The following is a 26,045-nucleotide window of genomic DNA, read 5'->3' on the forward strand; positions in this document are numbered from 1 at the left end:
GAGTGGGATGACCTGAGGGTAAATTACCCCTCCGAGATATAAAGTATAATTTTATGAGAGGTAGAACCAAAAGGATTCAACGATGTTTAAGTTACGAAATTAAATTATTTTTAAATGGTAATTACTACTATTAATTCACTACAGCATGCTTGTGAGGGGGTGATCGACCCGGGGGTAAGCCAGTTCGAATTCTGGTGGTGGAAAAAATTTTCGCTGCCCATATTTGATCGGCAAGAGGAGGAGAGGTGGTGACGTAAAATACCTGATCAACAGTCTTTGCGCCAACGTCCTTGGCTAAAATGCAAACCTCTTTGCAGTGTCTCATGAAGTAGGGACATACAACACTGTTGGTGGTGGTCCGTCCGTCAGATGGGGACGTTAAGCTTGGCGCCACCACGAGGAGCAGGGTATGTGCTGGCACAGAATTTCACGCTCTCTCTTCTCTCAACATCATCATCGTCATCATCATCATCATCATCATAAAACACAAACATTACACACCATTCCACCCACCCACTCACACACACTCACACACACACACACACACACACACACACACACACACACACACACACAAATGCATACATATAATGTTACAAATATTGTAATGGAACACGGTGTAAATACATAAACAAGAAAAAATTATTATTAATATTCCAGAAGATATAATACTGAGTACTTAAATTACCAATAATTACGTTTCTTTTTTAAATACTACCCTTAACACGTCACACAACGTGGCGGAGGTTACAGCTTGTGAAACGAATGTATAAACATCATCATCTTGACGTAGTACACCCATTACACACATACTAAGTACTTTGTAGTATGCTTGTATGGCAGTAAAACTGAGACACACACATCAGATATACTTAAACACCTCACGAAAATATCTCCTCCGAACTGCAGGTAGTTCCCGCAATAGACCAGAAATTACGAAATAAGATACACTGTCAGACAAAAGGGAAAGAGTAAACGAAATGAAACTTTACGGGTTGAAAGCGATCCGATCTTACTTGAGTGATTACGAGATAGTGTCAAATTTACAAAGAAATCGGCAGTATGAGCCTACTTATGAGTATGACGTTGTACCTCCTCTGGCCTGGATGCATCCACTTATTTGGTTGAGAAGAATCGCATAAAGCCGTAGTATCCTCTCCTGAGGCGAAATGGTCCACAACTGTTGTAACTTGGCTGTATATTACAGATACTGGCACTGCGGCAGAGTTGATGTCCGAGCTGGTTCCACACGTGTTTTTTGGGGGCAAATATGGAGATCTTGCTGGCTACACGAGTACCCCAACATCATGCAGACAGTCAATAGAGACACGTGCCATATATGGACGAGCATTGTCCTGTTAGAAAATGGTACAACGATACTCTCGCACGAGAGCTAACACACGAGGATGCAGGATGTCCAGGACATAGTGTTGTGCCATCAGAGTTCCATTAGTCACTATCAGATGTGAGCTCAAGTCATAGCCGATGGGTCCCCACACCCTGATGCCAGGAGTCACGCCACAGTATCTATCCAGAGCATTGAAAGAGTGGGCTGTCTCAGAGGGTCAATGCCATGCTCGCTAATGACAGTCATCTGGGGCAATAAAAAACCATTGTTTATCACTGAACACATGGTGACTTCATTCATCAGAAGTCAATGCTTTCCAGTTATAGCACCACTTCAAATGCAGGTGTTAGGGGCACATCTGGGAAGGTAATTGTGTAGTGTGGCTGCTGCTAGTCCCTACCCATGATGTAGGGTGACACAGTATGTTGCAGGCAGCCCAATACTTGTTCTCAGATGGGAGGCGTAAATGTAAAGGGGTTATGATGTGTTTGGTGCACAATATGTGGTTGACCAAAGTCTCGATGATGGGTATGCCTGCCCTCACACTCCCATGCAGTACAACATCGAACCACTGTCACATCCGAATGCCCCAGAATTCCGGAAATTGCACGATTTGCCAGGCTGGCAAATGGAGACTCGCAATGAAGTCCCTTTCAAACTCTGTCAGGTTCCGATAACTCTGTTTCACACATGTATATGACATCTATGTGCCCTTGACACTGATCACTCAACATCTGGAGCCGTTCACCCCCCTTATACACTGTACCACGCTTGGTAACAAAAGTGAACACGAAGAACACTAATGCACTCTGTTTAACCTTCTACCAGTCACTGAACATCTGGAGCCATTCACCCCCGTTATACACTGTACCACGCTTGGTAACAGAAGTGAACACGAAGAACACTAATGCACTCTGATTAACCTTCTACCAGCCCACTGAACATCTGGAGGCCTTAACCCCCTTATACACTGTACCACGCTTGGTAACAAAAGTGAACACGAAGAACACTAATGCACTCTGATTAACCTTCTACCAGTCACTGAGGTTTGCAATTCTGAACATTTACATATTCGCGAATGGTGTGGACTTTCGCGTCCCACCTTGTCTTCTGGATGCTTCACTTTTTTTGTCAGGCAATGTGTTTGTTTAGCAGGGTTGAGTGGTGCAGCGAACCGACAGGTATAGAGAAGAGCGTCTCACCTCGTCGGCGTGGGCCTGCGCCGGCGTGGTGGTGGCGTGCGCGCCGCGCGAGCTGGTGTGAGCCGCCACCAGCACCAACAGCGACACCAGCGCGGCGCACCACTGCGGCCGCCACCGCCGCCTCCGCGTTCGGGTCCGCGTCATCGCCGCCGCCGCCGCCGCCGCCGTCTGCAACACGACAACCACCACCAGATTAGCCACACTCCAGGCTCAAGTTTTGTGGTCTACTCAGGTTCCGGACATCTTTCTCAGTATCAGGGAGCGACTGAGTACGAAATGTGTCATTGACAGCTAGGTCACTGTTCATTTCTTGATCGGACACGAGACATTCCCCACGCGTTTGCTGCGTGGAAACCTCGGTCAGAGGGCTGACTGTGCCTGTGGAGAGAGAGGCGCCCTCGAACACGTACTTCTATACTGTGAGTCTTGGGTGCAGCTGAGGCGACTAACACTATGGCTTACACAGCAGACTCTGTGGAACGGTGTCAACGACTGTGCAGACAGAATATGTAGGGGAATATTTAGGGCGCTACATCTTCCAGCGACGAGAGCGCGGGTAGCAGCGAGCACAGGAGACGACTGACTCCACAGACACGACTGTTGAGAGAGAGAGACAAGTAGTTGTGGTAGCAGATCAGGAGACAGCGGCGCAGGCGAAGGTGTACTAACATCGAATAAGGACTAAAGCGAAAGCACTGATATAGGCTTGGTGATACACCAGAATTGCTAGCTATTAACGCAGATGGATCCTGTATCACTAGGCATGGAGCAGTATTGACTACTTCATTATACGAGACAACATATCATACACACACGGTACAGATCGTAAAAACACGTACACTATAAAAACTATACATAGGATCATAACTAAAAGCTATTAGGTATCTTCACCGGAATGTTACAAAAACAAGTGTACATTGAGAGTAATATTAGACAAATGCTGAAATAGAAGAGAGCACTTGCTGCCGTGTAAAGTAAACGAAATGTAGAACCCAACCTAGACGTATTTTCACACAGTCTGAGGACGAGACGCTCAAAGTACTGCTGAGGCCCTCGTCATCGTCTGCGAGTAGTAGTAGATAGGTCGGTAGCCGTCCAAGAGCGAGAGGTTTCTTATACTTCTGAAGTACTTCCTCTTGGAAAGAATCTGCGGTGGCATTCTATAAATCTAAATTCTTTCCTCCATTTCGTTTTTCCTATATCCTTAATACATAAATTCTTAATTTAGCCAGTTCCTTTTCCGAATTAGATTTAAGTCTCAAATATATCAAATTGCAACTGTTAAAATATTATGAAACCAAAAGAGCTTCATTTTATGTGCATGTGCTATTCAATACTGTGAAAACACGACGTGTTTTAATCACTAAGTCGCAACGACATGCCCCGGAAAAATTTTTCTGGGACTCCAAAACTGCCACATTCGCGTATGCGAGGGGGGAGAGGGGGTAATCTCCACGTGACCCGTGTTTACGTTTCGTGATTTTGCTGTTTTTCTATCCCGCCAAATAAAAAAAAAAATAGCGGATTTGGGTAACTGGAGCTATCAAGTGAATTAAATGGTTCAAATGGCACTAAGCACTATGGGACTTAACATCTGAGGTCATCAGTCCCCTAGACTTAGAACTACTTAAACCTAACTTACCTAAGGACATCACACACATCTACGTCCGAGGCAGGATTCGAACCCGCGACCGTAGCAGCAGCGCGGTTCCGGACTGAAGCGCCCGCCTAGAACCACTCGGCCACAGCGGCCGGTAGTGAATTAAAATATGTTCACATAATCACAGAAGACTAAACTAATATGTTACCAGATTCATTTTACTGATTTCATTTATTTCCACGTTATTAGCAGATCACGCATTAATCGTGTTGCAGAACAAGAAGTTATTTTTGTTGTTTTCTATAGAAATTCGAGTTATTAAACAGTCAAACTAAACTGTTCTTTTCGGCAGAGGCATGCAATTTACTTGAAACCAAGTGTTTCATTTCATACTATTGACTAGTTTCAACTGTTTGCTCAATTTCTAGTGTACATTTTCATTTTCTTGTGCGTACGGCATTACGCGAAACATGAGATAATATGTTACCGATACTCTAAGATAATTGCCACCGCGAATACCACAGTGAAAAGTTTGACACCAGGTACTTCAGTGTGAATCTGGACATAAGAATGCTCTCTTTGAGCTGAATTATGCATTTTAGTAAGGTTTACGAAATTACGCTGCGCTTGGAGTATTTTCCGCTGTCCCGTTTATTTAATGACATACTGTAAGCTCTCTTAATGCCATGTGTGTACGAACACACGCAAATATTCACTTGAAGAGGAATAACAATGAACAGGCTAATTTGATCAGTAGTACTGACTACAATGTTTTGCTTCAAATATGGTCCTTTTAAAACAAATGAGCCTTCCGTGAAACACCATGTTTTGCGTTCAGAAGACATGGTTCAACATTAGTCTCGTACCTCCTCTACGTTTGACGTTAATTTTTAATTTGTGTTTGCTCTCGTCTTAGATTTTCAGATGCCATTCTTTGGTAAATTGTAGCCTGGCAGAACAACGTAGTTGAACGTAGTAATTGCCCATGTCGCTTTGTATATATTCCTAGAGCAGAATACAAACTGCGAGTTGTACAGTTTCTTGGCTTCATAGATAACCTTGTTAATTGTTTATACAGTTTGAAATCGTGATGAAATAACTTATTGTCCTTAGTTCTGGTGTATATGAGCAACTGTTTATTTTTCGCAAGAAATGTATTCTTTGACTGACTGGAAATGATGCATAACTGGATTGCAGAGTACGAAAAAAACAGTTTTGTGTTGAAGTCACCACACAGCAAAATACTGGGGTATTTTGAGCTGTAAATTTTAGTTTTAAAATGAATATTGCGCCAAGAAATGCTTCCTTATTGCATCCTTTATCTGGATAGGATGTGATGAAACAGTTACCAGTTGCCCTAAGTATAACAGCTCCGTACGTCCCCCCTGAACAATATGCCGCATTGCTGCTCATGGTCATATGACGTCCCGGTATGCACTAAATTCCAAACAGAAATGCGACGGAAAGCATTTGAGCCGAGCAAACACCGAGCACTGGATCCGTATCATTGTAACTGCGCATGAGCAGTAGCACGTGTTTTCTGGCGGTTCATAGTAGCCCTCTGGCAATGCTCGAATGAGCCTTTGGATTAGTAGGAAGGATTCTGAGAAAATGCAATGCATCTGTAAAGGGAATCATATGCTAGACCCTAGTATGACCTATTCTAGAGTGTTATTCCAGTCTTTGAAGCCGGGTGCGATTTGTGCTTCTACCAGTGGGGGGGGGGGGGGGGGGGATGTCTTAGGGGGTTAGTAGAATTATATATGTTACTAGCTTGAACCGTGGTGTTACGCATGGTTAAACAGCTATTTATAAACAGATGTTAATGCCGAAACTCACTATTGACACGTATGCATTGTCAGAAAAGCCATCCCTTGTTATATCTTTAAAAGCACATTATAGGTAAAGCTTATTTACAAAATCATCTACATGCGGGTACATATGTACGAGGGGAATTCAAAACGTAGAAGCACATTTGTGAACAGTTGTACTTATTCTGATGATAGAAAACTGAAACATATTAATAGTGTTAATATTAAGACTTATTAAAACTTTCAGTGTTCGGCTCCACAAATTTACATTATATGTAAAGTTTTACTCCAGTGCGTGGGAAATAAACATCCCAGGTTGGCATACATAAACTAAAACCAGAGGAGGGGATGGTCTGATGCAGAGGGGGGGGGGGGAAATCCCCCCCATCCCCCCTGCAAATCGCACACTGCTTTGGTATCACGTAGGTATGAAAACAAACATTGAACAAACTCAAAGACGTGCCGCTGGCATCGTAACAGGCTGGTATAGCCCATACGAAAGTGTAACAGAAAAGCTCAGGAAACTTATATTAGAGTCCCTGGAAGAGAGGCGACATGGTTGTCGCGAGAGCCTGTTGGGTAAATTTAGAGAAGCTGTGTTTGAAGGTGACTGTGCGACGGTTATGCTGCCACCAATGTATGTCTTGCGTATCCGCCGGGATGTCCGAACACGTTTAAAAGCGCCGCTTCTGGGATACGGAGAGACGAGCCTGCCCCGGATAGAACCCGTCTCACGGATGAACGACGATGGCTGGCGAGCCGACCAGCCTGGACTTGAGCTTTAAACGGTTTGCCACATCCAGATACGTAAATACCAGGCTGGTACGCACGTCCCACGCTACACAAACATTTAGAAAACTTTCTCACACTTGAACTTCGATTTACTCTAGACGCAAATAGGTCCAGAAGACGGAAGAACAAGAAGAAGAAGAATACACATCCCGCGTAGGGATCACGAGAAAAAGATGAGAGAGGTTAGGGTGCCTACAAAGGCATATAGACAGTCTGTTCCTCCGCTGAATACGCGAAGGGATTAGGACTGAAAACTGATAATGTTGATATGATATGCACTCCGCCATGCCCCGTACAGTGGCTTATGGGACTATTTCTGTAGACTTTGATAAAGAGTGATCAGGACATGTCCTTCTAGAAACATGTAATGGTACTTACTTCAACAGCACTTCAAAAAGAGAAAGCTGTTTCTATCTATCCTACCAGCTAGAGATGATTTCGTAGCATTACTGTAGTACTCAGGAATTTTATTCTACATCTACATACCAATTATGTAGTGACTGATTTAACTACGTTAAGGCTCTGCATGGTGAAACGAATTAAATACCTTACATTTATTACTTGTAAGGTAACAGCAAGTAAGTGCAGCATCTGTAGTTCTATGATACTGAAACATTACGTATACCAGCTGCAGAAAAATGTAAATAGAACACATCGCAATTGTTTTATTTTTATAAAAATGTTCTGTTGTGGACCACAGCTAGTTAATCTAGTTACCTTTTACAAAACATAATTACAAACCATTAACATCTTTCCATCACTACGATTAAGATAAGAAAACAAAAAAATGTTCATTATATTAAGAAAAGGTCTCTAACGGTCATTGTTGCTGGATTTTATTTAGTGTTCACTTGAACAAGAAGACCTTACAGTTTGGCCCTGTTCGACTTTCTTCATAGGATTCAAAGATCAGGTCGCAGACATCAGTTTCCCAAAGGAGTAAAATGCACATCTCAATAACACTCGAAGAATCTAATTTGAAGATTTCCGAACTCAGTTAACGAACTTCTGAACCCAGCAGTTTGCAGCAGTATGTCTAACGTTTCTGCCTTGTAATCCCGACGCTGTAGGTTCGAATCTATAATCAGAGCGTTTTTTTTACTTTTATTTATTTGAATTTTATATTTATTATCATCCTTTCCTGAGGCAAGATGACCCACAGCTATTACAACACATACTCGATAGTGATAGTGAGGTGGAGTTGAAGTCAGAGCTGGTCCCACACTGTTCTGTTGGGGACTGCTGTGGGGACGTTGTTGGTCGTGGAGTACCTCATCAACAAGCAGACGATTTCTAAGGACGCCTGCTATTTGTAGATGCGCACTGCCCTGTTGAAAACTGGCAGCACGATACTGTCGCATGTGAGGTAACACATAAAGACACAGAATGTCTGTGATGTGCTGTTGTGGCATCAGAGTTCTGCACGTCGTTACCAGCCGTGACGTGAAGTCAGATGTGATGGCTCCCCACGCCATGACTCCAGGTAACAACAGTAACCACCGTATGGTGCATGAGCGAGAAAAAAACGGCAATCTATGTGCCTCCGCACGAGCCCTAATTTTCTTTTCATGTCTTCGCAGTCCGTACGTGAAATGTACGTTGACGGCAGTAGAAGTGTTCTGCAGTCAGCTGCAAATGCCTGTTCTCTAAATTTTTGCAACAGTGTTTCACGAAAAATACGTAATCATCCCTCCAATTTCACGAACCATCTCCGTTACACTCACGTGTTGTTCGAACTTACGGGAAACAAATCTACACTGCTGGCCATTAAAATTGCTACACTGAGGAGAAATGCAGATGATTAACGGGTATTCATTGCCCAAATATATTATACTAGAACTGTCATGTTGTTACATTTTCACGCAATTTGGGCGCATAGATCCTGAGAAATCAGTACCCAGAACAACCACCTCTGGCCGTAATAACGGCCTTGATACGCCTGGGCATTGAGCCAAACAGAGCTTGGATGGCGTGTACAGGTACAGCTGCCCATGTAGCTTCAAGACGATACCACAGTTCATCAAGAGTACTGACTGGCGTATTGTGACGAGCCAATTGCTCGGCCACCATTGACCAGACGTTTTCAATTGGTGAGACATCTGGAGAATGTGCTGGCCAGGGCAGCAGTCGAACATTTTCTGTATCCAGAAAGGCCTGTACAGGACTTGCAACATGCGGTCGTGCATTATCCTGCTGAAATGTAGGGTTTCGCAGGGATCGAATGAAGGGTAGAGCCACGGGTCGTAACACATCTGAAATGTAACGTCCACTATTCAAAGTGCCGTCAATGTGAACAAGAGGTGACCGACACGTGTAACCAATGGCACCCCATACCATCAGCCGGGTGATACGCTCGTATGGCGATGACGAATACACGCTTCCAATGTGCGTTCACCGCGATGTCGCCAAAGACGGATGTTACCATCGTGATGCTGTAAACAGAACCTGGATTCATCCGAAAAATTAAATTTTGCCATTCGTGCGCCCAGGTTCGTCGTTGAGTGCATCATCAGAGGTGCACCTGTCTGTGATGCAGCGTCAAGGGTAACCGCAGCCATGGTCTCCGAGCTGATAGTCCATGCTGCTGCAAACGTCGTCGAACTGTTCGTGCAGATGGTTGTTGTCTTGCAAACGTCCCCATGTGTTGACTCAGGGATCGAGACGTGGCTGCACGATCCGTTACAGCGATGCGGATAAGATGCCGTCATCTCGACAGCTAGTGATACGAGGGCCGTTGGGATCCAGCACGGCGTTCCGTATTACCTTCCTGAACCCACCGATTCCATATTCTGCTAACAGTCATTGGATCTCGACCAACGGCAGCAGCAATGTCGCGATAAGATAAACCGCAATCGCGATAGGCTACAATCCGACCTGTATCAAAGTTGGAAAAGTGATGGTACGCATTTCTCCTCCTTACACGAGGTATCACAACAACGTTTCACCAGGCAACGTCGGTCAACTGCTGTTTGTGTATGAGAAATCGGTTGGAAACTTTCCTCATGTCAGCACGTTGTAGGTGTCGCCAGCGGCGCCAACCTTGTGTGAATGCTCTGAAAAGCTAATCATTTGCATATCACAGCATCTTCTTCCCGTCGGTTAAATTTCGCATCTGTAGCACGTCATCTTTGTGGTGTAGCAATTTTAATGGCCAGTAGTGTATCAATCTGAATTGCTTCTATGCCTCCGAGCTGCTGGGGATCACAAACACTCGACAAGTAGTTGAGAACGAAACGTCAGGGAGAAGAAGTTCTACAGATAGACCACGGCAGTTTAGCCCGGAAGTGTTTACTGATGAAGACACCGGCCGTGAAAGCCTACATGGGATGACTCGACAAGTTCTCAATAATGCGTCGCACTGGTGTTCTACACACAAATGAGTTACACTTCCCTGAACTTTTCCCAATAAACCGAAGTCCAGCAATTGCCTTCCACACTACTACCTTTACGTACTCATTCCGTTTCGTATCAGTTTGCAGCGCTACACATTGATATTTAATTAATGCGACAGTGTCAAGCAGCACACCACTAATACTGTATTCGAACACTACAGGATTGTTTTTCCTACCAATCTGCATTAAAGTATATTTTTCTACATTTAAAGCTAGCTTCCTTTCATCACACTAACTAGAAATTTTGTCAAATCCATCTTGTATCCTCCTGCGGTCACTTATCTTCGACACTTTCCTGTGCACCACAGCATCATCAGCAAACGGCTGCAGACTGCTGTTCACGCTATCTGCCAGTTCATTTATGTACATAGAAATAGGAGCAGTCCTATCATACTTCCCTTGGACACTCCTGCGGATATCTTTATCTCTGATGAACGCACGTCATCTCGGATATGTACTGGGTTCTGTTACTTAAGTAGCCTTCGAGTCACTCACATATCTGGGAATCTAGTCCGCATACACGGACCTTCGTTAACAGTCTGCAGTGGGAAATCGTGCCAAATGTTTTCCGGAAATTAGGAATATGGGATCAGCCTGTTGCTTTCATCCATTGTTTGTTATCTAAGTTTCGCATGAGAAATAGTTTCTAAACCCGTGATGGTTTGGGGACAGAAGCTTTCTCTGTCTCAAGGAAATTTGTTATATACGAACGTGGATTACGTTTAAGGATTCATTCTCTAAAATTCATCTACTCTACCCGAGTAGCCGCTTCCTGTGTGTACTGCACCCTTGACCTATCAAGGAGAATCCTACAAATCCCCAGCCGATAACGGAGGTCCAGGAATCTGCAGTCAACACCGTCACAGAACTGACAGAGCCTCTGGTTGAGACACTCCCCTCCGCTCTAAATCAAAGGACCACGATCAACTCTGGGTGCGATACAGCAAATTGGTGAACTCTGCTTGCACCGCACGACTGGGGCTACCAGCCTTCACGACTCCCGCCACCCGCCCGTACGAACTGAGGATGGTCTCAGAATCCTAGAGACAGGCGTCGTTGGTGCCGACATAAGCCGGCGGTCGTGTTGAACTGACTTAGGGGGCAATTGGCTGTATTTGTCTCTGGCACTCGTCGCTTACCTACAGAAGAAAACTCTTGTGCAAGCTCTACGGACACAATGAAATGCCTCAGAAGCAGTGAAGTGTTTGTTGAAGTCTCACATTAGATGAAAATCACCTCTAGTGTTCCTTAAAGTTCTCTTTATGTGTATCTGTACAGCTGATTGGCTAGCTCTGGTTCTTTGTCTTGACAGTCGAATTATTTCCTACAAACTTTTGTTATTGTTCTGTAGTGCCTTCACTTCCCGCGCAAAACAGACACACATTTTCGCCGAGTAGGTTCGTCTCTGATTGTTTGCCAGATAGTCAATAAGCACCATCCCCACTGATTTGCAGAAAACACTGACCATGCCCTTCTCAAAGCAGGAAACCGATAAAAAAACTTTTTTGTTTAGAGTAAGCAACTTCTTCCTCATTGCGATTGTTGAAGTTTTCCTGGAGGACTGAAAATTCCATAATTTTTTGGTGTATACCCAAGACACCATTATTTCCTCATACGATACTTCCTCTGAGAATATTCCATCAAGAGCCTCAGTTACTGATTCGCTTTGTAATGGCGAGATAAGGATAACATCTGAAACAGCGCAAGAGGAAATAATGCTGACTAGAGTGCAAGCCAAAAATGATGAAACATTCTATCAGTTCGGGACAGTTTCCAAAATCACGGTACGGAAGTAGGTTGGCCTAGACACACAGACGCACACACGCACGAGGACTGTATGATTGTTAATTCATCTGGAGAGTACACGTCGAGTTGCCACTACAAGTATCAAACCACATATTGCAACACTGTTTTGTGGCTAGCTGACTTATTGAAAAGCGCGGCTGTAGCACAGTTATAAGGTTTATAATTTGCAGTGCAACTAGTCACAAGTGTGAAACTTCCTGGCAGATTGAAACTGTGTGCCGGACTGAGACTCGAACTCGGGACCTTTGCCTTTCGCGGGCAAGTGTTCTACCAACTGAGCTACCCAAGCACGACTCACGCCCCGTCCTCACAGCTTTAATTCCGCCAGTACTTCACCTCCTACCTTCCAAACTTCACAGAAGCTCTCCTGGTTCGCAATATCCTTTCTTTCAGGAGTGCTAGTTCTGTTGGTTCGTAGGAGAGCTTCTGTGAAGTTTGGAAGGTAGGAGGTGAGGTACTGGCGGAATTAAAGCTGTGAGGACGGGGTGTGAGTCGTGCTTGGGTAGCTCAGTTGGTAGAGCACTTGCCCGCGAAAGGCAAAGGTCCCGAGTTCGAGTCTCGGTCCGGCACACAATTTTAATCTGCCAAGAAGTTTCATATCAGCGCACACTCCGCTGTAGAGTGAAAATTTCATTCTAGTCACAACTATGACTTAAAAAGTTTATTTAAACAAGACCATTACCGTTTTCAGGTTTACAGTGAGGTGGCAAAAGTCAGAGGGTGTAGCGATATGCACGTACACAGATGGCGATAGTGTCGCGTACACAAGGTATAAAAGGGCAGTGCACTGGCGGAGCTGTCATTCGTATTCGGGGATTCATGTGAAAAGGTTTCTGATGCGATTATGGCCGCACGGCGGGAATTAACAGGCTTTGAACGAGGAATGGTAGTTGGAGCTAAACGCATGGGACAGTCCATTTCGGAAGTCATGACGGAATTCAATATTCCTAGATTCATAGCGTCAAGACTGTGCCGAGAACACAAAATTTCGGGCATTACCTCTCACCACGGACAACGCAGTGACCGACGGCCTTTACTTAGCGACCGAGAGCAGAGGCGCTTGCGTAGAGTTGTCAGTGCTAACAGACAAGCAACCCTGCGTAAAATAACAGCAGAAATTAATGTGGGACGTACGACGAACGTATCCGTTAGGACACTGCGACGAAATATGGCGTTAATGGACGATGGCAGCACACGACCGACACGAGTGTCGTTGCTAACAACAGGATTTTGCCTGCAGCGGTTCTCTTGGGCTCTTGACCATATTGGTTGGACCCTAGACGATTGGAAAACCGTAGCCTGGTCAGGTGAGTCCCGATTTCAGTTGGTAAGAGCTGCTGGTAAGGTTCGGGTGTAGTGCAGATCTCACGAAGACGTTGTCGACCAGTCACTGTGGTGGTTCCATAATGCCTGTGTTTACATGGTTATGTTCAGGTATTTGGAGACCATTTTCAGCCTTTCACGGACTTCATGTTCCCAAAAAACGATGGAATTTTTATGGGTGACAATGTTCCATGTCACCAGGCCACAACTGTTCACGATTGGTTCGAAGAACACACTGGACAATTCGAGTGAATGATTTCGGTATCCATCGAACATTTGGGGGACATACTCGAGTGATCAGTTCGTGCACATAAAATGCACCGGCAACACTTCCGCAGTTATGGACGGCTATGGAGGCAGCATAACTCAATATTTCTGCAGAGGACTTCTATTGACTTGTTCAGTACATGCCACGTCGAGTTGCTGCATTAGGCCAGGCAAAAGGAGGTTCAAAAATGGCTCTGAGCACTATGGGACTTAACATCTGAGGTCATCAGTCCCCTAGAACTTAGAACTACTTAAACCTAACTAACCTAAGGACATCACACACATTCATGCCCGAGGCAGGATTCGAACCTGCCACCGTAGCGGTCACGCGGTTCCAGACTGTAGCGCCTAGAACCGCTCGGCCACTCCGGCCGGCGCAAAAGGAGGTCCGACGTCTTATTAGAAGGTATGCCATGACTTTTGTCACCTCAGTGTATTACAAATCTGTCTTCAGATAGCTCTTTCAGATTTCCTAGCTTTCCTGGTGGAGCTTTGTTTTGTACTCGTTACTGGTTTGTTATTGGTTTGGTGCACTAAGATAAACAAAGATTTTCCTTCAGTGTTCGTAAAGTTACGCGAGATTTTTTTTGTTCTTCACAGAAACATTCATTGCATTTAAATTTCAATATTTCATGCAATTATTGACCGAATTTAAAAATTTACATTTAGAATCCTTGTATACGTCTTGAGGCAGCAAAATTCATGACACGCAAATAACCCAGTCTACTTTCATCCAGTGTTTGATAATGAGAGCATCTAACGACTTCCAACACACTGGAAAAGTGTTTTTAAACCTTTTACAATCATTTCCTTTAAAAAAATGGTTCAAATGGCTCTGAGCACTATGGGACTCATCTGCTGGGGTCATCAGTCCCCTATAACTTAGAGCTACTTAAACCTAACTAACCTAAGGACATCACACATATCCATGCCCGAGGCAGGATTCGAACCTGCGACCGTAGCGGTCTCGCGGTTCCAGACTGTAGCACCTAGAACCGCACGGCCACTCCGGCCGGCAATCATTTCCTCAGCTTATGTGCTTAACGATAAATATTTTACAGATTAGCTCATTTGTATAATAATCAGATGTTTGAAGCGGTTTTATACATGGGAGTTCGAGTCTTTAACGACTCAAGGATTTACAGGTTCAAGAATAAATGAAAATATAGAATTAGCGACTACATGTGGCAGTCCATTGCTGGAATGACACTCTCATGTTTTCTTGTCTTATTTTTAATTTATTTGGTTCGAGTTTGATTGATGTTAGTTGACGAATGCTCGTGTTTATAGCAAGTAACCTTCAGCGACTGCTGAGATTAGGTCGTCAAGTAATATCTTTCATCTCTTTCTTTACTCTGTGGTAGTTGGACGCAAACTTTTCTGTAACTTTTGTGAATACTGTATCCCAGATGGGCCACTGCCTGACAACCTCGTTAGTGAACTGTGAAGCTGAGTCCCTTATATATTTAGGAGCAACCACCAGCAGGCAGCAAACAGTTCCGTGCGACCTGGCAGCTAAGCCGCTCACCCTGCGGTATTGTTCGCCACCTTGCGCACCTCGTGCTGTTAAACTCATACTGGCCCCAGAGCGGTCTTTCGCACTGGGTGTGATCCGACAACATTTCTCCGAAAATCGGGTTACGGAGCGGCAGAACACTCGACAAAAGAAGTTTCTTTTCAAGTCGGAAAAGCCCGTCCTGGAAGTGAGAGGTCGAAGGCCCCGTGTAGTTCCGTGAGAATCGTAGCGGCTCTCTTCTTCACACGGGACAGCAAGACCACTTACTGGAAATATTGAAACGACACTCGATATTAGTCAACAGTAATAGTTTAGCAGAGAGGAGCTGAGGCTGGTTTCCATAAAATGCAGAATGCGGGTCGTGCGGTAGCGTTCTCGCTTCCCACGCCCGGGTTCCCGGGTTCGATTCCCGGCGGGGTCAGGGAATTTCTCTGCCTCGTGATGGCTGGGTGTTGTGTGCTGTCCTTAGGTTAGTTAGGTTTAAGTAGTTCTAAGTTCTAGGGGACTTATGACCACAGCAGTTGAGTCCCATAGTGCTCAGAGCCATTTGAACCATTTTTGAACCATGCCCAAGGCAGGATTCGAACCTGCGACCGTAGCGGTCGTGCGGTTCCAGACTGAAGCGCCTAGAACCGCTCGGCCACCCATGCCGGCTTTATTGGTTCACAGAAAGTTGTGCAGATGAAGGGGCGAGAGTTAGTCTGGAGTGTGAGCAAAATTCAGTTCTTCTACAACAGGCAAAGTAGAAACACTCCATCGTCGGTAGTGAGGAAGGATGCCTGCCCCGCCAGCAGCACTTAGAAGGTCCGTACCCAAAGACTGGAAGGTTGCGCCGGTCACACCAATATTCAAGAAAGATAGTACGAGTAATCCACTAAATTACAGGCCCATATCATTAACGTCGATATGCACCATGATTTTGGAACATATATTGCGTTCGAACATTATGAATTACTTCAGGGAAAACTGTCTATTGACACACAGTCAACATGGATTTAGAAAACATCGTTTTTGTGAAAAACAATTAGCTCTATACCCGCATAAAGTGTTGAGTGCTATTGACAAGGGATTTCAGATCGATTCCGTATTTCTAGATTTCCGGAAGGCTTTCGACACTGTACTACACAAGCGGCTTGCAGTGAAATTGCGTGGTTATGGTATATCGTCTCAGTTATGTGACTGGATTCATGATTTCCTGTCAGAGAGGTAACAGTTCGTAGTAACTGACGCAAAATCATCGATTAAAACAGAAGTGATTTCTGGTGTTCCCCAAGGTAGTGTCATAGGCCCTTTGCTGTTCCTTATCTACATAAACGGTTTGGGAGACAATCTGAGCAACCGTCTTAGGTTGTTTGCAGATGACGCTGTCATTTATCGACTAGTAAAGTCATTAGAAGATCAAAACAAATTGCAAAGCGATTTAGGAAAGACATCTGTATGGTGCGAAAATTGGCAGTTGACCCTGAATAACGAAAAGTGTGAGGTCATCCACATGAGTGCTAAAAGGAATCCGTTAAACTTCATTATACCATAAATCAGTCAAATCTAGAGGCCGTAAATTCAACTAAATGTCTTGGAATTAGAATTACGAACAACTTAAACTGGAAGCAACACATAGAAAATGTTGTGCGGAAGGCAAACTAAAGTCTTCGTTTTATTGGCAGGACACTTAGAAAATGTAACAGATCTAATGATAAGTAGGCCGGCTACAATACGCTTGTCCGTCCTCTTTTAGAATACTGCTGCGCGGTGTGGGATCCTTACCAGACAGGATTGACGGAGTACATCGAAAAAAGTTCAAAGAAGGGCAGCACGTTTCATATTATCGCGAAACAGGGGAGAGAGCGTCACTGAAATGCTACAGGACTTGGGATGGACATCATTAAAACAAAGGCGTTTTTCGTTGCAGAGCAGTCTTCTAACGAAATTCCAGTCATCAACTTTCTCCTCCGAATGCGAAAAACTTTTGTTGAAGCCGACCTACTTAGGGAGAAACGATCATCATGATAAAATAAGGGAAATCAGAGTTCGTACGGGAAGATGTTGGTTCTTTCCGCGCGCTTTACGAGATTGGAATAATAGAGAATTGTGAAAGTGGTTCGACGAACCCTCTGCCAGGCACTTAAATGTGATTTGCAGAGTATCCATGTAGATATAGACGTAGATATAGAACGAACAGTCCAATCCGACACGTCGAAACGCGCCCTGAGAGTTTTTATACAGGAAGAATACCCAGAAAGAAACATAATGTCAAAATTTTAGCTGCTAAGACACAGCAGGCATTAAAAGAAAGGTTAAAATTGGCAAGTTCATAACTCGCCAAGTGGCTGGAAAAAAGCACAGCCCTACGTGTAGCCGTAGCAGACAGTGCATGCGCAACACGCATATCCTTGGGTGATGACCAACTGGTAAACAGATAACAGAGCACAATGCAATCGTAATTTGAAAGTGAATTTCATAGTTTTCATTGACAGTTTGTCTGACACAACTGTTCACAAATACTATTCGCTCGAATTTGTTATTCATTTAATATCCATAATAATTAACAGTTTCCTTTACAATATTGCTAGATGTTTACACTGGAGATAAAACGCAATTAATTTTCCATGTATTTTGCTCGCATATGCTTACTAATAGTATCTGCCTTGGTACAGCTTTCCGAGTTCCACAATTAAGTGGAACCTAGTCAATGTTTTCAACCTTACAAAGATGAAATAAGAAGATCGTGGTATACAACTGAAATCACCTATTTCCTCTGAAGACTTACGTCGTGTTATTTATTAGTTAATTTCTTCAACATACATTCGAATGATATTGACATTTCATTAGAAATTGTGGAAGAAAAAACAGGTAATAACTCTGACGATCCATGAGTTATGGTTTGAAAATTGGTTATTGTGTTAATTGAAGTCCAGAACAAAATTACAGATCGTTCTAGCCCAAAGAAAACATGCACAGCAAAAGCTCTCAGTGACAAAGAAAAAGACTATAAATATCTTGGTTGAACGAACGAGCCAGAAAAGGCTTAAGGTTTAGCAGTGTGCAAAGTCGGTTTTGTTTTGTAAAATCTGAACATGATGTATAAGTGGAAGAAAGATCTACACGAAGTTCGAAATATGAGCCAAATTGAAACTTGCAAAAGTGTGAAACAAAAACTATTTGAAAGATATAGAACTGCTTGTGGGAGTCAGTGTGCCATTACCGAGGGATATTTACAAGACTGGGCCCTCTGAATCGCTAGTGAGATGAAGATTACTGATTTTCAGGCTTCTTCGGCCTGGTTAAACAGATTCAGCAAAGTATACGGAAAAGAAAGTGGCAAAATTACGAAATTCAGGTAAACGTGAAGTGGGAATGTTGTTAGCAGGTAATATTATAGAGAAATTCGTAGCTGATGTGAAGACGAAGCTTCTTGTTATCCCCTAAACTGCTGTGCATAAAGACAACCCGGTATTGCGCAAGAACTGTGTGCAAGCCGCACTCTATCATTTCGAACGAAGGAAGACAAGAGTCGCTTGTGCAGTTGACGAAAGCTATGAACATCCATATACAACAATGCCAGTGACAAGTATCATGATTATTGTCTCTGCAACTTTATATTTGTCTTCAGGAACCTCAAGGCAAATTAGGGCCATAAATTAAAAAAAGGACTGTTTAGTTGCAAAAACTCTTGTAATGAATGAAGCAACAACTGGAAAAATGGAAGACAATAATTTTCAGTATTGCATCGGGAACATCTCTGTACCGTGCTTGCTTTGCTTTTGTTGGACTTTTGGCCTGGACATGACATCTCTGTCTTTAGGGAAGGCAATGAATGGATAGACCGTAACATAAGTCGGTTCCACCTGTCTCAATAAAGACATTTTTCGACAGTGTAAAGCATTTTTCAGAAAATTATCAGAGTATAATATTTCAGATAGCTCTTTGTGATTTCAGGTTCATTAACGGAAGAGTATTGTTAAACTTTAGTCATTCGTGAATTGTTAGTTTATATCTCCATGTCTTACGAATTCATATATGCCTGGTAAGCAGAAGAATAACGACCACAATCGCTTCTTACTCCACCCCAGTTCTGTCTAAATAAAACTAGGAATTAGTTTGAAGCGCCTGAGTGCACTAATTTTTCTTTTATTAGGCGTGACTAGTGTAAGGAAAATATTTTGTTTTCATCATCTAATAGACATTTCATATTTTTGTGACGACTACAGGAAATAAACAAAGATCTATTTCATTGTTAGTAATATATACATTATTCAAAAATTATCATAAGACATGTGCTGTAGGAGTCGTTATACAGCGTGAAAATTAATAAAACCGACAGGGGCGGATTCCTGACTGGAGATGGAGGAAAAAAGGTCATATGACCACGTGTCCGGAAATGGAAAGGTGTGCGTGCAACGATAAGAAATCGTCCTGGAACACAGTACAGAACTACATCGCATTCATGTCACAACAGACGTTCAAAGTGGCCTCCATGGGATGAACTGCACCTGTTCACACGTCGCATCATGGACTGCCGCACTCTATCGCACGCTCCGGCCTCCCTCCAAATAGCGTCACTGGCGTCGTGAACACGCTGTTGACGGGTCTGCACATCAGGAACTGGTTCAGCATACACAACGCTTTTCAGGTACCCCGGAGGTAAACAATCCGAGTTTATGCACGATGAGCTTGCAGGCCAAGCTACAGGGCCTCCGTGTCCTATACAACTTCCGGGGAAGATGTCGACGTTTCGGCGAACTGTAATGCGGAAGTGGGGTGGTGCTCCGTCATGCAGAACCCCTTTAACCTGTCGTATTGCCAGCGACACACCCCCACGCTGCCGAGGCAGAGCATTCTGCAGGAAGTCTAGGTACGTTCCTCCGTCGAGGCGTTGTGGAATAATATCCGGTCCAAGTATATGGTCGCCAAGAATCCCTGTCCACACATCGATGCTGATTAGACGCCTCAACCATTCTCCAAGGATTGCCTGTAGCTCACATACGACGACTATGCAGACTGATGATGTCATTTCTGGTAAAGGTTGCTTCGTCGATAAAGAGAACTGATGATAGCAATCCCATTATTGTGATGGTCTAGTGCAAAAACCATCGACAAACTTCTTCCCATAGGGGGAAATCCTTGGACTCGTTCCAGTTGATAGGGATAGTAGCGGTTGTCATGCAGGATACACATAACCGTACTTTGGCTTACACCATGTTGACGCGCCACTTGCCTGGAGCTTGTACTAGGGTTCATCTAAATATAGTGTAGATCCCGTACGCACAATCTACCACCTTCTGCACGTTCGCCTGTCTGAAAGGACCGCTGATCACACAAACGCCCGAAAAGGGCTGAAATGTTGTGTGATGTGGTTGATGTCTGCGAGGGAACTTGTTTTGGTGTAGCCGTGCTGCCTGTCGACCTTTTTCATCTGCTTGGCTGTATACAAACACCATCTCGGCTTGTTACCGACATGAATACTGGACCATTCTGCTGCTTATAGTACGCTGCATCATTCATACAACCTGGAACACACAAGGAACACACGGCACGTGGTCAGAGGAGTTTTCATTCGTCAGCGCGATCTACCGCGACAGTAATACATTACCGAACACTTATTCATAGCCGGCCGGGGTGGCCAAGCGGTTAAAGGCGCTACAGTCTGGAACCGCGAGACCGCTAAGGTCGCACGTTCGAATCCTGCCTCGGGCATGGATGTGTGTGATGTCCTTAGGTTAGTTAGGTTTAAGGTTTTATTAATGTTCACCCTGTCTAATATCTCATGTCGACAAATTAAAGTGCCGATTCATGGAAGTTGTCTAATGTAACGTCATTCACTGCCATGATTTTCTTTGGTGTGCTGGTCACTTGTGTAACAATGACATCTGTCAGAATTTAGCAGTCCATATGAATTGCAAGTTTTCGAAAAGTTAATGATTTGTATATTTATTATACGGTTTGAGTGCTTAAAAATCGCGTGCGTGCGTTTTGGACTTTGCGCTAGGAGTCAGTACGTTCTATCACGGCTGTGCCTGCTTATTCGCAGATTCGCGCGCTAGGCAGTCAAAGCTGCACGATCCGCTGTTGTAAGCGGTTCTTCGTGTGCCAAAAATAAGTAACTTTAACATTTTTTTAAAAAAAACCTAATGTGCGCCTTATCAACTAAAATTATGTCAGTACATTTATTTCGGTGTATTCATCCTGTGTGAAAAATTTCAGGTGTAGGTTTTGACATGACGTATTGGACCATTTTCTTGTTAGTAGCAGATCACGACTTCTGGTCATAGACTTGCATCGCTAAGTGACTGTTTCGAATCTTGTTATTTCATGGAGAATTTTAGGGCACATTCAGTTCATTCTTTGATCTAGTATATACGCTTTAGTTAATCGTTCTTGCTGCGTAAGCGCGCAATCACTTAGCAGGCACCACGAGTTCATATATTTTTTTACAAATGATTTATGAGATGACGATCTCACATATTCCCTTATATTCTGGCCTTTGCCATTCATGTCAACCAAGCACTCAGCATACGTACTTGCCACTTATGATTCTCATTCAGATCTTATGAATAAATTCAGGTTAACGTTCTCTGACTGCAAATTGTAACAAATTAAATTAATCTGGCATCTTGTTTCATTTAGTAATAGATAATCCTTTTGGTATTAATTATATATTCGAGTATTACTTGATGGTAAACCCATCACACGTGTTTCATTAGGGTCACCCTTTTCAAACTTATTTTATCCATTGCGCACAGTTCAATTAAATAACATGAGTTTATGGAAGTTTAATGCAACAATAACCAAATGACCATTAGTAATGTCAGTGCTTTAGAAAGTCACCTCGGTTTCCCTTTTTCAAAGTTTTAAGTTCTCAAAGTTAATTATTATGTTCCCGAAAACTGCCGCGGGCCGTGGTTGGTGACGTCTGAGCCAGATTAAAGAAAAAATCCTCAATTAACGACTTAACAGTGGCTGAAAGGTTATTAGCCTAAATATCGGAAGAGGAAATAATTATATCCGAGACGCACGCTCGAAAAATCGTGGAATGTTCAATCCATTGCATTGACTGGTGTCTCGTTTCTAGCATAAAGTGGAGGATCAAGCTCTGTTCATTGCAATTAAGGGCACATAAACTGTTAAATTCTTTTTAAAACGCTTCAAAACTGTAGAGAAATTATTTTCTCGATTTGCATTTGATAAGCTCTCAGCAGAAGAGGTACACATCTTGCACAAAGCTGTCTCATAATTTAGTCTTGTGGTAAAATGCAATGTGCCCTTACTATGACATGCCCGTGGCATCAACTTCTTAATCCGCACACCTTTAATCGGCGATCCTCCAGTGCCATACTAACAGCTCTCCTTGTGATTCTTTTCGCACGGATCATTTACAAGAAAAATAAGATCATATTTGAATGTAGCCGACCCTTTCTCTACTGTTGAAAACGAACTAATAAATATTCATTGGCGATAAACAGTACATAAAACAATTATAATGGAGACATTGTACTCTAGTGTATACATTTGCACGAAACACCCAATCAGCCTACTTCGAAACCGTTTCGCATATCAGTTTCACACTCGAATTATGATTTTGTGCAACTCATACCAACGCAATTTCATTGACATTAATGCCGCCTCTGTGCATGTCATCGATTTCTCCTTACCATGACATGAACAACTATTACAGCTTTTAAAAGACTTCAGTTACTTTCACCACGTAAATGTGAATGCTGTGTGGCACCTTTTGAGTTTTTTCAATCCCCTCTTGAGCAGGGCATGGTACATTATAGGCAAAATGAGCACAGCACTGAAGTATCACAAAATGACGATAGCAGTACCTGGGAAGAAGCCCTATTAAAACCACTAACAGCAATTCAGTAAATCTTCCTGTGGCATCCGAAGTTTTGGCTAAGATAAACCTGTCACAGTTTCAGCTGCTAGAGTTCTAAATGACTTAAGGATAACCGGTAGATTTTAAAGTAGTCATCCGTATTTGCTATAGATCCTCTAAACAATAGGCGATAATTATCCAGTTTTCATATAATTTGACTCGCTACAATGGTAACGCTCTGTTCGTAGTAGTGTGTACATTTCCCTAGCATGTAAAACACAAAGAAAGCGCAAGATATTAACTTCAGAGGGAATTTTGTACGAAGACAGTAGCCGCATTTCACTTAACTTCATATTTTTCTTTATCTTCAAACAATATCTTAGTGAATAACAATGCGTTAGTCTGAATCTTACGAAAGCGCTTCGTTTCACGTCTCAGTGATGTGTGTCATGCCACTGTAAGAGAAAAATATTCTATGTTGTTTTCAGTCTTTCCAGAAAAAACACTGACAGTGAAAGTGTTTTGTCTGCTGCAATACAGGAACATCAAATAAGGTGCATTTTGAAACAATGTAATAAAGTTTCCATTAAAAAACCGGAATATTTTACAACACTTAAATTACAAGGATATAACTACACTACTGTAGAGGGCCAAAGAATACCTAAATTCGTAGCTGCCTCTGTTATTTATTTTATTATATTTTGTATAACAGTTTCGGGAAAACTGCTTTATTTTTTATGTGAATTTATAACATCAGACGAGAAAATGTAGGGAGGAGAAAAAGCGTGAATCTGCAAAGGAGAAGGAACATTCCTTATGCACATTTTCCGGAAACTGGAGTTAATTTATGAAAGATAGGCTATTGAGGTTGCTTTCATCTTCCATTTAAATCCATTGACAGACTGGGTGCAACGGTACGCCATACCGCAAGCGGATATGGCATAACCTACTCGTACAAAGAAAGCATAGTGAATAGCACGCTTCCACTCCAGAAGATGGAACCTTAGCGCTCAGAATAGATACCAACGGTACGGATACCAACACACACGCAGAATGCCTTTCACGTTACAATAGTTATCAGCAACGAAGTTTACTTTAATAAAGTAGATAACAATTTTGGGAATTACTTTTGATAATACTTGCGTCTCTCATACTGCGACGGCAGAATTCAAGGGTCTTGAATTCAGAATACATAAAATTAAATGTAATCTGCCATTTCCTCATTACTATAACACATAAGGCAAAGCCAACGATCACATTATCAGTTCACAAAGATGCTACACTTTTCGTTCATACCAGCGGCACAGTCCAGCGGCCTATTGTAACCATAGAGTATAAACATCTATGGGGTGAGTTTAAGTCACGTGATTTTGGAATTGGGCATTTTAGCCCATATAGCACTTAGCGTATTTTGAGTGTTGTTACTTCGCTGCTACAGACAGATCACCTTCAGAAGTACCGTGAAACTTTGGATAGGCTTTTTACAGACGTCTAAAAAATTTGAGACCAGAAACTGAAGTTGGCGTAACCATGTTAAGAGCAATGGTAGTACGCTTTTTCGTCACTGTATCGTAGCTCAGTTTCCACTTTATTTACGTTTTTTTTCAGTTACGGGATAAGAAGTGACAGCCAGCAATGTTTTTTTACGTTTTCTATTGTACTTATTCATACTGTCGAATCTCCGATCTAATTAATTACGTTCCAACGACATTGTAGATGGCGGCGACGCGTCACTGAAAAACAACACATTTGGAACTAGAGGATTGTTGCAGGAAACACGGTAAGCCATTTCCCCCACTTTTTTGTCCATTTTTGTTTTCAGTTTTTCTTTATTTACCATTCTGCTTTTTATGGATAAGTAACATACCTAAAACATTTTTTCGCCAACTCATCAGAAAAGTAAAAACATACACTACGCACGAAAAAATAAAAAATTCAAGATCAATGCTCGAATTTCGGAATAATAAAAGAAGTGACAGCCAACTATACTGTTTAGGTTTTTTATTGCACTGATTCATATGGTCGTGTCTTTTCTGATTAATTATGTTACAATGATAGGAAACTGTCACATGCAGAAACGCTCAGATACACACAAGGGTCTGTGAATCTACATAAACTGGGCTCAGACACACTTGCAGATTTATTTTCACAAGTCCGTCTTGATCACACAGATTTCTTACACTTTATTACCGGTTTCGACATACTGCCATCCTTGGATGATTAAAATATTCTGATATAAATCATCGTCAAATTAAACATGTGAGTACAATGTACTCACATGTTTAACTTGATGATGATTTACATCAGAATATTTTAATCATCTGAGGACGGCAGTACGCCGAAACCGGTAATAAAGTGTAATAAATTTGTGTGATGAAGACGGACGTGTGAAAATAAAGTGCAAGAAATGATTGCGGACTCATTTACAGACTTTATGTCTTCAATTAATACCTTGCAGATTTATCAAGCACTTGTCTCGTAAATACACGACCATCAAATAGTAGAAATTTCTCTACAATACAAGACTTTATAATACCCTGTCTCGATGTTTATCAACATATGAAGTGCCTCATATCAATATGACATTTACAAATTTACATTTGTTGTACATACCTACGAAAGTCCTCCTTTCACATACTTTTCTTCACATCCGTAGGGACGACAATACTTCACCATAGCTATCACTAAAACTCAAACGTGCAGAAACGTACATTAAACAAGGCGAATGCGTGTGGTATTCAAGTTTTGCTATTGCTGCAAATTGTAGACAAGCAGCGTCGTCTTAAAATCATTTCACTAACCCGGTTTGATGACGAGAACATGCGCAGTAGAGTATGCTCACTCCATAGGTGTACATACCCCATGGTTATAACACGAACTTATCAGGATTATACCCAAACTTTTTTTAGTGTTTTTGGTTGAATGACATGATGTTACATAAAAAGAGTGCTGCATTATTCTCGCGTTTTTTCACTGGTTCCTGTGCGCACACTCAACAGTACGCTGTTTGCCATACATTCGGACATTTGTTGTGAGCCGCTGTAGCTATACATCTACAGTCTTACTCTGCAAACCACTATGAAGTGCACGCCAGAGGGTATTTCTCATTGTACCACTTAATCTTCCCGTTCCTTTCACGTATAGAGCGCGAGAAGAGTGACTGTTGAAACGG

General features: G+C 42.7%; 1 protein-coding gene across 1 annotated transcript in view; it reads right to left on the reverse strand.

Annotated features, from left to right (window-relative positions):
- The window catches only part of LOC126253098 (probable sodium/potassium/calcium exchanger CG1090), a 538,377-nt gene that overhangs the window by 104,979 nt on the left and 407,353 nt on the right, over positions 1-26,045 (reverse strand). Inside the window, exon 3 of the mRNA XM_049954205.1 lies at positions 2,551-2,718. Coding sequence (XP_049810162.1) covers positions 2,551-2,718 — 168 coding nt within the window. The remainder of the gene's footprint in view (positions 1-2,550; positions 2,719-26,045) is intronic.

This window comes from Schistocerca nitens, chromosome 4 (assembly GCF_023898315.1).
Source record: "Schistocerca nitens isolate TAMUIC-IGC-003100 chromosome 4, iqSchNite1.1, whole genome shotgun sequence".
Taxonomy (NCBI): Eukaryota; Metazoa; Arthropoda; class Insecta; order Orthoptera; family Acrididae; genus Schistocerca; species Schistocerca nitens.